Below are 13,641 nucleotides of genomic sequence, written 5' to 3' on the forward strand. Positions count from 1 at the left end.
GGAAAGGGATGAGACATTCTTTGTGCTAAGTGTATCAAATTTTGATAATTTATCGGAATAATACATTTCGACCGTTTCACACGACATGGTAAAGTTATGCTCGGCACAAACAATGTTCCTTATTATGCTTCATCTCCTTCCTCATTCAATCTTCAATCCATTTGTGGCACCATACATTAAAACATTGGCACGATATCGAAACTTCTAGTTAAAATTCAAAATGCTGACATGGCTTAAGATTTTAAAGCTTGGTTAATGCATTGAAAATAAAAATAAAATTGTGCTTAATAAAGAAATATGACATTTTACTAATGGTCATATAGGGTATTGAATTTACTAACGGACACAGCTTACTTTGTAAATGATCCAAGGACGCACCTTCCACTATTGCCATTTTCGAAACACCCCTATGATTGCCTAAATGTTGGCCTTAAAACTATCAAAACATTTTGATGTTCAAAATCAAGCAATGTGGGCATGAATAAACTCCTAGTAGAATCTTAAATGGATTGAGAGTCGCAATCTATCACTTTCCAATTGAAGTTCATCAATTATCATTTATAAATGTATTATTTTGGTACAAGAAGTCAGTTAAGGTTATCAAGATGTTGTTCACCTTAATATATTTCTATTGGCCAAAATGATAATATAAGACTGCTATTCCACTTTTGGTGTTCACATGAATCTATTCATGCCCTTACTTTGATTGTTGAAAGGCATCAAGGTGCTCTTCTAATGATCATAATGATAATATGAAATTACCATTGCGATCAAAGCATAGGAATCCATTTATGCCATTCTTTATGCTGATCACCAGAAGACCATCAAAGTATATCCATTCATACCCTTTTGGATTTTGACCCTCATAGACCATTTAAAAAGTTGTATGGATGTTTGGGGGAGCACAAGGTTATTTTGGGAATGCCAACAGTTTAAGTTAAAGGTAGTTCTTTAGTAATTTGTAAAGTTTGGTGTGTCCTTGGTAATTCCGAATTCTAAATGCACATGTTGTTAAATTGTCAACGAAATTATATAATAATAAAAAAAATCAATGTAACAAGTGCATTGCTGTCTTAGTGAAAACTCATCCACAATGGTTTAATAGGATATTAAATGAATTGACTCATTAGTTATAGTAAATTGCAAAATTGTGAACATGTAAGGAGTTTAACTCGTGACATTAAGTTAAAAAGAATTTTATCAACCGTTGTTCCAACAATAGCTTTTCTATTGAATGCAAATATATATGATTATATAGGAGATTTATATTAAAACTATAGTATCCTTTTGTTTTTCTTTTGCCCAATGGGACAATTGCTCCCATTGAGCTCCAAGTAGATCAGCCCAAGACTAATTAGTTTCCCACTACTATGATGCAACTCTACTTCGATACCGTTCAATGCAAGATGGTTCCACTTAATAATGGAATGAATTGTGTATTTGAACTAAAGTTTAAGTTAAATATAAGAATATATAATTCCGGCATACTTTAATCTAGAGAGACCAGTACTTCTATATGCACATTTGCTTTATATGTGAATTGGCGATACTTAATTAAAGAACTGTGAAGCTAATATAATGAGTCTCATTGATTACTATTTTTCCAACCCCTTAGTTTTTTTTTTTAAAAACACTGTACTATATTTACCACTTCTAAGTAGACCACTTTGACCATTTTAATTGTTTGTTTAGAGAGTTTGCTCGAGAATTTTGGGATAACTAGGCTGTAGTTTTATGAAGAATGAGTCGTATTGTGAGTTTATAAAAGAAGTTAGAATTCTATGTATTATTATGTTTAATTAATAATAATTTTTCTCAATCTATTTGTTGAGTGCATCAACATCTCACTTTGGTTTTCTCTTATCAAAACATCTACCTTGGTAGTACCTTATTTCTTCAGAATTGGCTATGTTGGTGAATCAAAGTTTTCTATTCCCAGTTTGGATATAATACTTTGAGAGTACTTGATTAGATCCTCCTATTTGGTTTGCCTGCCTTGTCTGTCTATCTTGTTTGTTGTCTGTCTGCTTGTCCAGTCTCTATTTGTTTTGGTTCTATTTCTGATTTTTTGTGTATTAGTTATAGTTTCTAATTTGTTTGGAATCTGGTTCTGGTTATTTGAGTTCTGAGTTATGGTCTGTAGGTTCTAGTTCTAGTTTTTGATTTTTTGGGTTCTGGTTTTTTGGTTCTGAGTTTTGGTTTCTGATTCTAGTTACAGGGTTCTGGCTGCTGTTCTCATTTCTTGGTTCTGTTTTTTGTGTTCTAGGTTCTGGATACTGGTTTTGGTTTCTGTTTTAATCATGTTCAATTAATAATAATTTTTCTGCTTCTATGTGTTGAGTTTCTTTCAGTGCATCAACATCTCATTTTGGTTCTCTCTTCTCAAAACATCTACCTTCATAGCCCCTTATCTTCTTGAGATTGGGCTACACCTTTAGCTGCAGGTTTTCATGAGGTCACCAAACCACACCAATGGTGCTTACTCCTTTTAAAACCTGATCTTCAAAACTAAGCTAGAAAAAAGATAACTGAAGAAAATGAAAATACAGAAATTTTCATTGGGGAACATAAGGCTCCTCAGGTTAGTCCTTGTACAATATTTTTTTTTTTTAAAAAAAAAACCTCAGGTTCATCCTTGTACAGTATTAAAAAAAAGAAGAAAAAGCCTTTCTCTACGTGTAATAGCTTCAAGATGGTATTCAAGTTGTTAATTATAACTAAAATGAACACGGATGAATTTTTTGGGCTTTACTGCTCAAGATATTATTACTGAATTAAAAAGGACAACTTTTTTGGGCTCTGCTGCTCTAGATCTAAAGTGTTGAACAATGCTTATCAAGGGGTTTCAGATAATTAGAAACTCCGTTGTGTGCTGCTTGAAGAGCCTGTGGGAAAAAACAAGATAAATTGTCATGAATTGCTAGATGATAGCTCATTCAGTTGATGTTATTCCATAACTAAGATGTGCACATTTGGTAACATAAGGCTTCTCTTTTAAATTCTTTATGAGTAGTTAAAATCCCCTCTCAATCTATAGCAACTTAAAATGGCTTCTATGCTCATGATATGTAATGTTCTTTGAAAAAGGATGACTCTTTCAGCTCTACTGCTCTATATCCTAAGTGTTGAGATTCAAGGGATTTTGGATAATTAGGGAACTTTCAAAAGTTGCTTAAAGGGTCGATATGCAAAAAACAAGATAGTCATAAACTACTAGATCATTTAGTCGATTAGTGACTCCATCTTGCCAAACAATGATTTTTTGTTGATTGATTTTAAGTCATTCTTTTTGGGTTTTACTAGGCTTTTGCATTTGAACTTAGTGTACAGTGCATTTCAAGGTCAGTTTGAGTTAAATTTCACAAAATAAATGTAGGATCGAAAGTGCATTTGAACTTAGTGTACAATGCATTTGAACTTTTTTGGGGTGAATAGCGCGTTTCACGTTTTCACAGCCCGACGACAGCTAGTCTAAGGCTTACAATCGTTGATCGCTTTCGATGACAATCCACTATCAATTTGTCGTTTACAAAAGATTAGGAGTGGTAACAAATTTACCGTCTTTATAAAACACGTACGAAAAAGACGATTGCAATAATAAAATTATACCACCACCTAGGCCTATTCTATCCACCTTCGTCACTGAGTTATCCAATTCCACCACTCCCAGGAGTCTGGACCGCTGACATGGTTGCACCATGGCAAAGCTCTATTCGAGTCGCCTCTATCCCTTCCTAGGCATTTAGATCCCTTTTGGGTGCCTGGAAGTTGACATGCACCGGCCAATCAAAGCGTGCCAACTCAACTACACACGTGGTTGGATTTGGGTCTAATCAGGCGCCTAGACTAGTCGGGGTGCCCAAACCTTTGGTTGCTTAGGTTCACTCTAGATGCCTAGAAGCCCTTTTCCTAGTCAACTTTCAGTTTTGATTTCTTGCATCACAGAGTCATAATATAAGATATAAACGATTTGACGATCTAAGGCGGACTGACGCTTAGTGTTCCTTTCGAGGGAATGCGACCTCACCTACTCCTCTTAGGAGGGTTCACTTGACTTGCTAAACATTCGGTCCTCCAGACATGTTTGGATTTTGTGCTCGGCTTCCGATCCTCTAACCTCCCGAGCTTCCTCTCGATGTCCGGTCCTTAGATCCATAGACTTGCAACACGTTCGGTCCTCTAGACCCATCTAGGCTTCCTGTCTGGTGTACTCGATTTGCCAAGTCTTTTTGCCGAGTGGGATCAGGATTTCCTTGCCTAACCGCAACTAGGGCTTTCCCTTTGCCTAGTGTCCATTAAGACTTTTGCCTTACCTAGCATTCAGTCAACTTAACCTACTAGGACTTTCTGGTTGAACTGCCCGCACATTTATTTGACCTTATTAGATCACAACACATCTTAACTTTTAACCCTTTGTCAATATCAAAACTAGGTGCACCAACAATCTTTTTTTTTTTTTTTTTTTTATTTATGACAACCTAATTCAAAGTTAAGAAAAACATAATGAATGTAGCATCCTACTTTCAACAAGTTAATTTTAAAAACATTTACAAGTTAAAAAGATTTTCTAAAAACAAGTTAAATACTCCCCAGAGTGAGTTCACGATTTTTAAAAGATAAGTGCAAGTTAAGGATTTTAAAGAAACATTCTCCCTCTAATTAAAGCTCTCCTCTGAATAAATTTTGAAAGCACACTTTAACTTTTCTTTATTTTTAAAAACATGTTTAGCTTCAACTTTTAACTTTAACTTCCCTTCTTTGACATATATCAAAAAAAAAAATTTATTAGAGGGAAAAAAACGCTTGAAGGTCTAAATTTTTAAAAAGTTCCTCCTCCATCTAAACTCTCCCCCTTTTATTTTCAAAGGTAGTATAAGAAATGATTTTGAAAATCACTTTAAGATTACATTTTGAAAATATTTCTAAAGATTGAAAACTAGTTTAATACTTAATTTTTCAAAAAGAATCTTGGAAAACAATTTACGTTTAATTTTCAAAAATGAAAAATTGAAAAACCACTTTAAGTCAATATATGCTACTATATTTTTTGCTACGTCCAAGCATGCATGATTAATCATGAGTTTTCCATGCATATTCATATTTTGTTTAAGTTTAATTTAGTTTTCCCTTAATTTTGATCAACATTTACCACTTGGATTATTCAATCATGTATAAATCTAATTAGTCACATATGTAATGATCAAGTATAGTGATGGCTTGATTGATTAATTAAATTAAGTGAGGTTAAATAAATAATGAAGTTTAAATTTATTTAGTTAAGGTTAAATTAATTGATTTTAAATTTGATTTCGATTTAAATAAAATGTTAAGTATGGATTAATTAGTTTAGGATTGATTAAGATTAGATTTATTAGTTTGATTAATTAACTTAAGTTCGGATTATTTAAGTTAAAGTAAATTAGTAATTAAGTTTAAGATTTATAATTATTAATTAAGTTTAGGTATATTAAGTGTAATTATGAACTATTTAATTGAATTAAATATGTTTGCGGTCAATTTATTAAGTTTGATTTGAATTAACATTCTTAGTTAAATGAAGGTTTATTCATTAATTAAATATGAATTAAATTGTTTAGTTAAGTTTAAATTAAGTTAAAATTTGAATTAATTGATTTAAAATAATTATATATTAGATTAAATTAAACTTAGGTTAATCAAATTAATTATGGTTTATTAAAGTTAAATTAATTGAAGATTATTTTCATTTAAGTAACTAGTTAATTGTTTGATTTAGGAATTAAATTAGATTTATTAGATTTGTTTAAATTAATTAATTTAGATTTTAAAATTTGGATTGAATTAATTAAGTTGGAGTAGTTAGTTTGTGTGTAATTAATTAAGTTGGAGTTTAATTAATTAAGAATTATTAAATTAAGGTTTAGGTTTAATTGATTAAGGATTATTTTCTAGATTTTTAACTAGTTAGTCCTAAATATATCTCATTCTTTTCTAGATTTTTAATCAAGAAACCTTCTAGGTTTTGTGAGATGGTTATTTTATCTTTAACAATTTAATTTGAATTCGGAGCAACGATCATTTCTAGATAAAACCTTTTAAAGAAATTATACACTTAACTTTCTTCTTTTTGAGAAACCCTAGTCTAACTAATTTAGGATGTGGCGAGGTAGCTTTGGTACGTCTTACCTTGCTTGACTCTCTAGACCAAACTTTCCTAACATACTATCATCTCACCTCATCCTACTACGGGTTGACAAGTGTCAAACAAGCATAAGTCCTTATCTAACTATTCTAAATTAAGCAGAAAAATAAGCATGCAACTAAAGTTGTAAATCAAGCAAATATGCAAATTTATCTAACAAGAAAAATAGTTTTTCTATTGGCTCATCTTAGATTATAACCTCGATAAGGTCTATCTAGGTAATGAATTTGATCTAATATTGGTTTGGTCCAACTTGATTAATGAAGTTTGATTTATGACCCATGCTTGGACTTGGTTTCTAGTAGTTTGATTCACAATTGATAGGTACGATTTATCGAGTTTTAGCTTTGTATCCTAGTCTGAATCGATTGTATATGACTTTTTTGTTTTTTGAGTATTATATTAAGATTTTTGGAACCCAAAGTAAATATTTCCAATGTTTTTTATGTTCTTTGATTTGCCCTTTGAGACTGGTATTTTCTTTCATAAGTTGTTAGACTTTGGTTGAAGTTTCATTTTGAACTTGCTAGTCAAAGAACTTAGGTTAGTCTTTTCCTTAAGGGCTTTTACCTCCTTTTGGAGTGACTTGATCCGACATTGAATTTAGCTAACTTTCGTATCAAATAACGAATCATATCGTACATTTTTTTTTTTTTTGGACTAGAGGAGAATGTACCTCGTTTGGTTTGTTTGAAACGGATACGGATTCGTGACTTTTCTAGGACACAACTTCGGATTCAGATCCAGACTCGGTCTCGGCTACTTGTTCTCGTGCATGTAGTACTAGAAAGCTCAATTGAGCTTGTTCTTCCTCGTCTGATTCTTATGACGACTTGGACCACATTGCTTTCAGGGTCTTTGATTGAATCATCTTCTTCTTAAGCATTCTCCGAACTAGACTAACTAGTTCGGCGGTGATCTCGTGGTTATCTTCTAAATTCGATTCTTCTTTGGATTTGGGTTCGGATTGGAACTTGTGCTTCGGCTCCTTCATCTTGATTTTACTTGCAAAGTTGCAAGTAACACAATATCTTTCTCGTCCGGGTGTGCATTAGTTTGCTCATGTAATTCAAACTCAGAAAATAACTCATATAACCTAATAGTTGAGAGGTTCTTGGAAACTTTAAAAGCATCTACCATAGATGCCCACAAGGTATTCTTATGAAAGACATTAAGAGTATACCTTATTATGTCACGATTTTCAACTTGCGGACTGATTGCATGAAGACGGTTGAGATCTTAGATGCGAGCATGGAGCTGGCTTGCTGATTCTCCTTCATACATTTTTATGTTATATAATTTATCTAAAATTAAATCACATTTTGATACCTTGGTGTTAGAAGTGCATTCGTGTAGCTGGATCAATTTATTCCACAGTTCTTTGGCACTGCTGAAGGGTCCAAAGCAGTAAACTTTTCTTTGGTCAAGCCGCATTGTAGGGTTTGAGTTGCCTTAGCATCAGCTTCGACCTTCTTTTTCGTTAGTACTTCCTATTTGTCGCAGGTGAGGGGTTCTCTATTTTCGATAGGGAATGTGAATCTAGTTTGGATCACGATCTACATCTCCAACTGAGTTTTGAGGTGGTACTTCATTCGGCCCTTCTAGTAGCAAAAGTCCTCAGTGGAGAAGAGAGGTGGACTAGTGGTACCGTAGCTTTCTTGATGGACATGTCAAAGATATAATCATGCACATAGACAAAATCGAGAGAAATGTACTTGGTCTTAGATTAGTAGGGCGGGAGTAAAGAATTAAGAATACTAAAAATTGTTTCGAATGGTGTTGCACTAATTTTGAGCTATTAAAAAAAATTGAAAAATTTGTTTGAAGAGGTTGTTGCACCAATTCTGACTTAAGGTGAAAATCTGAAAATGAAAAACTAAAAAAAATAAAGAGCGACTTTGCTATGATACTAATTATAGGATCGAAAAAGTACTAGAGGAGGTGAATAACACGTTTCACTTTTTCATGGTTTTCGAGAAGTACGCAATGGAATAAAATAAAGACAAGCACAGAAAAGACAAGTTTTTTTTACGTGGTTCACAGTCCGACGACTACTAGTTCAAGGTCTGCGATCGTTGATCGCTTTCGATGAACAAATCCACTATCAATTCATCGTTTACAAAAGATTGGGAGCGGTAACAAGTTTACCGTCCTTGTAAAACACTTACGAAAAAGATGAATGCAATAATAAATTTATACCGACAATATCGAGATGTCGTCCTTATAAAACACTTACGAAAAAGACGAATGCAATAATAAAATTATACTGACAATATCGAGATGTGGACTTCTGTGCGTTTGTCAGAGTAGTGTCTCGGTATAGCGTTGGTGTTCGGGAGCGAGACAGTAGTTGGAGCACTTGGAAGCTTGATTAAAGTTGTGTTGAGCTCTTGGTCGAAGGTGCTTTTTATAAGCCATTCTAGGCATTTGGACCATCTCCTAGTGCCTCCACCGAAGCCTATCCGATCCACCTTCGTCACTGAGTTATCCAACTCTAGGCAGCTAGACCACTCCTAGGCGCCTATGCCGCTGACGTGGCTATACTAGGGCGAAGCTCTATCTGAGTTGCTTCTATCCTTTCCTAAGCGCCTCGATCCCGAGCACATGGAAGCTAACGTGCACCGGCCAATTTGAGCGTGCCAACTCAGCAGCACCCGTGGCTAGATTCAGGTCTAACCAGGTGCCTAGATGAGTCGGGGCTCCCGGACCTTCGGTCTCCTGGGTCCACTCTAGGCGCTTAGAAACCCTTTGTCGGGCCAACTTCTAATTTTGATTTCCTACATCACAGAGTTAGCAAAATAGACATAATATAAGATATAGATGGTTTGACATTCTCAGGACTGTCCAGCCTTGACTTTGGATTTCGCTGAAATCCTAGGTCGGACCTATGCTTACTGTTTCATTCATGGGAACGCGTTCTCATCTACTACTTGTAGGAGGGTTTACTTGACTTGCCAAACATTCGGTTCTCCAGACCTGTTTATTTTTTTTGTTCGACATTCGATCATCTGACCCAGGGCTTCCTCTCGATGTCTAATCCTCCAGACCCATCGACCTGCTAGACTTCCGATCCTTCGTCTAGACTTCCCGCATGGTGTACTCGATCTGCCAAGTCTTCTTGCTAGGTCCCACCGACTAGGCCTTTCTTGCCTAGCCGCAACTAGGATTTTCCCTATGCCTAGTGTCCGTTAAGACTTTTGACTTGTCTAATATCCTGTCAACTTGACCTACTAGGATTTTTTGGTTGAACTACCTACACAGTTAGTCAATCTTATTAGATCATAATACATTTTTAACTTTGAATTCTTTGCCAATATTAAAATTAGGATCGATTATCTTGTGTTTCCAGCACCAACAATAAAATCTCTTTATCTTACCTAAAACTCAAAATACATTGATCTTTGGAAAATGGTTTGTTCAAGCTTGAGGTTTTATTGACTTCACAATGTCAGTTCATTGTGATTTGCTTTAATCCCCATGCTCATAGGGTTGAACTACTCTCTGCTTTTATCGATTATGTATAAGAACACATTAAATGGCTAAGCAAAATTTTCTTATATTCAAAACCCTCAAGGTATTTGAGACACAATGGCATTAAACCTGGAGCGAATAATTATGAATTTTGTCTATTATTGCTTTTCTCTAATTTTTGTTATTGCAAGCAATGGAAAATTTTATTTTGCATTTACACAATATTTTTTCTCTTGCCATCTTCCATCTTCCATTTTGTTTTAAATTCCCTGTTCATGATTTTTATAGAAGGTACTTTCTCTGGTATGTTTTGAGTTGCAGATTTTAATTACATTTACATCTTGTATAAGCTTATTCTTTTAGTTCTTTTTCTCATATTATAACTTAGTTGTTAATTGCGATTTTTGTAATTACAGGCTCTTTATTTTTGCATTCCCTTTCGAGAACAATTATTAGATTATTATACAAATAACAAGAATAATGGAGATGCTGAGGAGAATCTTCTAACTTGTTTGGCAGATCTATTTACTCAGGTAAACCTGCTGTCGGTAACTTTTGTGAGATTGTGCACACCAACATTATTTCTGGCCATGTTTTTCATCCAGTTAATTCTGTGGAACTGCTTAGCTTGTCATTCCATCACATGGGAGTCATGTCCTCAGGATAATCTCCATTCAACTTTGAATCGATGATCTATTAACAATCTCCATTCTATTTTTGTTATGTCCACAGTAAAGTTTGTTGCTTCATGTACTTTCACTTATATTATTATCATGTGGCATTGAGCAATGTGGGCGAGACATTCAATTGTGACAATATGTTGAGATCAATAGGGGGATGATGTGGTGATAGAAATCTCATTGCGATGATGCGGCTACAGAAATCTACCATGCACCAAAGAGCGATGATGTTGAAGCTTTCTCCATGCGACATAGCCTTCTCCTTGTGACATAGTTGAGTCTGTGAGGAATAACACATGTCAAAGGGTTGGTCGGGAGTTATCCGACAAGGTCCTTCTGATATCTAAGTCATCAAGGAGTCCCAAAAAAGTGAAATAGAAAGGAAAATTAGAAAAAATGGAGTAAAGCATATGAGAAAGTAGATGATGATTAGATTCTAGAGTCTTCCTCCCCTTACCTTAAGAGAAGTCCAAGGGACACACCTCATGGAGAGAAGCCCAAGGGACACATCTCACTAAAGGGCGCCATTGTAACTGCTGTGTCCCTTCAAGTTATGGTAACTATAGGTGCCTTTCGCATGCCAAGAGGTCGGGAGGTCAACGTGCTAGGAGGTTGGGAAGTTGGACCAGCTCAGGTCGACAAGTCGGACCAGCTCGGGGTGGGTCAATTGGGTGCATCGACCTCGAGCTAGCTAGATATCGGCAGTATCACAAGTCCCCTCTTCAAGTCGAGGAGTGGTAGTTGTGCGAGACTCAATTAAAGTGTTCCGAGTCGCTGAAGTAGGCTTGAGAAACTGAGTTAGGCAGAGAGTTGTTGGGAAAAGATACAAAATATATTTAAAAGGTAAATGAATACAAACGAACTTGGTGTGAAGATACCAACTCTAGAGTCCAATAACGCTAGGACAAAAACTTGATCCATGACTAAGTCTTAGTTGGGAGAGTATGATGACTCGACTCTCCTAGAGTGGATAAAGAGCTCAATCCACGACCATGCCGAGTTGGGAGAATAAGTGGTGATTTTGTCCCTCACTGAGGAAATTATTTGAGGTGACCCTGTCCTTGACGGAGTAAAATAAGTGCTTAATCCACTACTATATATGAGTTAGGAGAATAAGTGGTGACCCATCCCTGACGGAGGAAAAATATTTGAAAGCGACTCTCTCTTGACAGAGGAGTTTAAGTGGCGACCCTATCGTTGACTGGGAAAATTGTTGGAGGCAACTGTGTCTTTGACAGAGAAAATTGTTGTCGAGGCTATAGGTATTTGAAAATTCAGGGAAGCAATCCAAGAAAACAAACACTAATCACTCGGGTCTACACTTAGTAAATCTATAGAAATAAGCCAAAGATTAGCAAATTATCAATATGATACAAAAACGTTGTAGGATGAGTTGAGGAAGAAGGTTTGATTATCATGGAGGTGTCTAGACTTGACCCAGATTGTGAGGCGGTCTGCCAACATCTCGAAAAAGAAGATATGAAGGCCCACCCTAAAACTATTGGATATGGGATAAACCACTATCATCTTAGTGAAGTATAATTCCTGAGCTCTCAAAATTTTCAACATTTTCCAAGAAACTAAATGCAGATTAATAAATTGAAGATATTAATTAATAGAAGGAATCTATAGAGGATCATCTCCTTTAGGAATCTTTGTTTTAATAGGCAATGATAAGACCCGTATCTGCTGCCAAAGTTTCCAAACTCACCATTGGAGGAGATTTTAAAGCAGCAATCCATGCACCTTGAGTCGCCTACATGGTCCATCCTACTTCTAGACCATTTGACTATGCTTCTGCATTATGATTTCCACATAAAACCCCGACATATATTAACAAACATACTTACCAGACGTAGCAAATCAAAACTGCATGGTATGATAAAATGCTTCTGCATTATGGTTTCCACAGAAACTCCGATATAGAGTATCAACATACTTACCAGACGAAGCAAATCAAAACCTTGGATCTCAACCATTACTGGAAAAGGAGCATAAGAGCTTGAGATCACGCAATCCCAATGACAACATTCTTAGTAATTCCATCAAACACCCTTCTTGCATCTTCCAAGTTCTCTGTATAATCACACACAAGTTCAACATACTTCTCAACATCTGTTAAGAGACCTTGAAGCTTGACCGTTGGACAAACTACAACATAAAGCAAGTGGTCTGATGGATGATACCCTTGCTACACATTTAAACTCCAATTAGAGCCATCATAATTGTCATAAATAGAGGAAGGAGTTAAGAAGAAAACAAAAGAAGGTTAGGTGCCCATAGGTCTAGCTACTTTCATAGCCATCATTCTCTTCGTTCCATAGTGATTGAGTTTGTGAATGAGGCAAAAGGCTCAAACTCAGAAGATGAAGCTTTCGTGACATCTTTGCTAGACGACCAAAATAATGCTTTGGAGGTTGATGGACAGGCGACGGGACTTGAGAGGGCTCTTGGTTCCACATCGGCGGAGAAAGAAAGGGCAACGATGGAAGAGGCTAGCTATCAACGAGATTCTTGAGTCGGGATTCTACTGAGACTAGCGGCGGAATGCTAGCCTCCGCTGCCCTCCTATCAGATGCTCGTGGCCGCCTAGGTGTGGATCGTGAACTGTTGCAGGCCTTGGATGATGCCGCCACGATGCCATTCGTAGCAGAGGGATAGAAAGGGGTCAGACTGCAAGTCGTTGCCACTATGATCACTAATTATGCAAAAATAATTAATCACCAGGCAGACAAGATACTAGTAAACTTGTAAGATATTATTTAAAATAAAAACCTTATCAAAGCATTTTAAAACTTGCGGAAGTGGCGCTTAGGATTTTTCGAATGGGAGACATCCAACAAAAAATAGATTTTTTTTCGAAAATCCCTTTTCCTTTTTTTCCTTTTAATGTCTTTGCTTGTGTTTCCCATAGAATGCCAAAATGATGTGGTGACAGATATCTCACCACGATGACATAAATCTACCTCGCACCAAAGAGCAATGACATTGAAGCTTTCTCCTCATGACATAACATTTCTTCGTGATGAGTTGATTCTGCAAACAGGGCTCTCTTGGAGGTCCCTCTGATGTCCAAGTCATCAGAGAGCCCAAAAAAGGTATAATAGAAAGGAGAAATAAGAAAAAAATGGAGTAAAGCATAGAAAGTAGATGATGATCAGATTCTAGAGAGCCTTCCACCCTTTACCTTATATAGGGACAGAAGTACAAGAGACGCATCTCATGGAGAGAAGCCTAAGGGACACATCTTACTAAAGGTCACCATTGTAACTATCGTGCCCCTTCGCATTATGGTAACTGTCATGTCTC

General features: G+C 35.9%; 1 protein-coding gene across 1 annotated transcript in view; it reads left to right on the forward strand.

Annotated features, from left to right (window-relative positions):
- LOC122041085 (ubiquitin carboxyl-terminal hydrolase 4-like) overlaps positions 1 to 13,641 on the forward strand; it is a 35,540-nt gene that overhangs the window by 4,886 nt on the left and 17,013 nt on the right. The window contains exon 2 of the mRNA XM_042600654.1: positions 10,069 to 10,185. Coding sequence (XP_042456588.1) covers positions 10,069 to 10,185 — 117 coding nt within the window. The remainder of the gene's footprint in view (positions 1 to 10,068; positions 10,186 to 13,641) is intronic.

The sequence above is a fragment of the Zingiber officinale genome, chromosome 2A (genome assembly GCF_018446385.1).
Source record: "Zingiber officinale cultivar Zhangliang chromosome 2A, Zo_v1.1, whole genome shotgun sequence".
In the NCBI taxonomy this organism is placed as follows: Eukaryota; Viridiplantae; Streptophyta; class Magnoliopsida; order Zingiberales; family Zingiberaceae; genus Zingiber; species Zingiber officinale.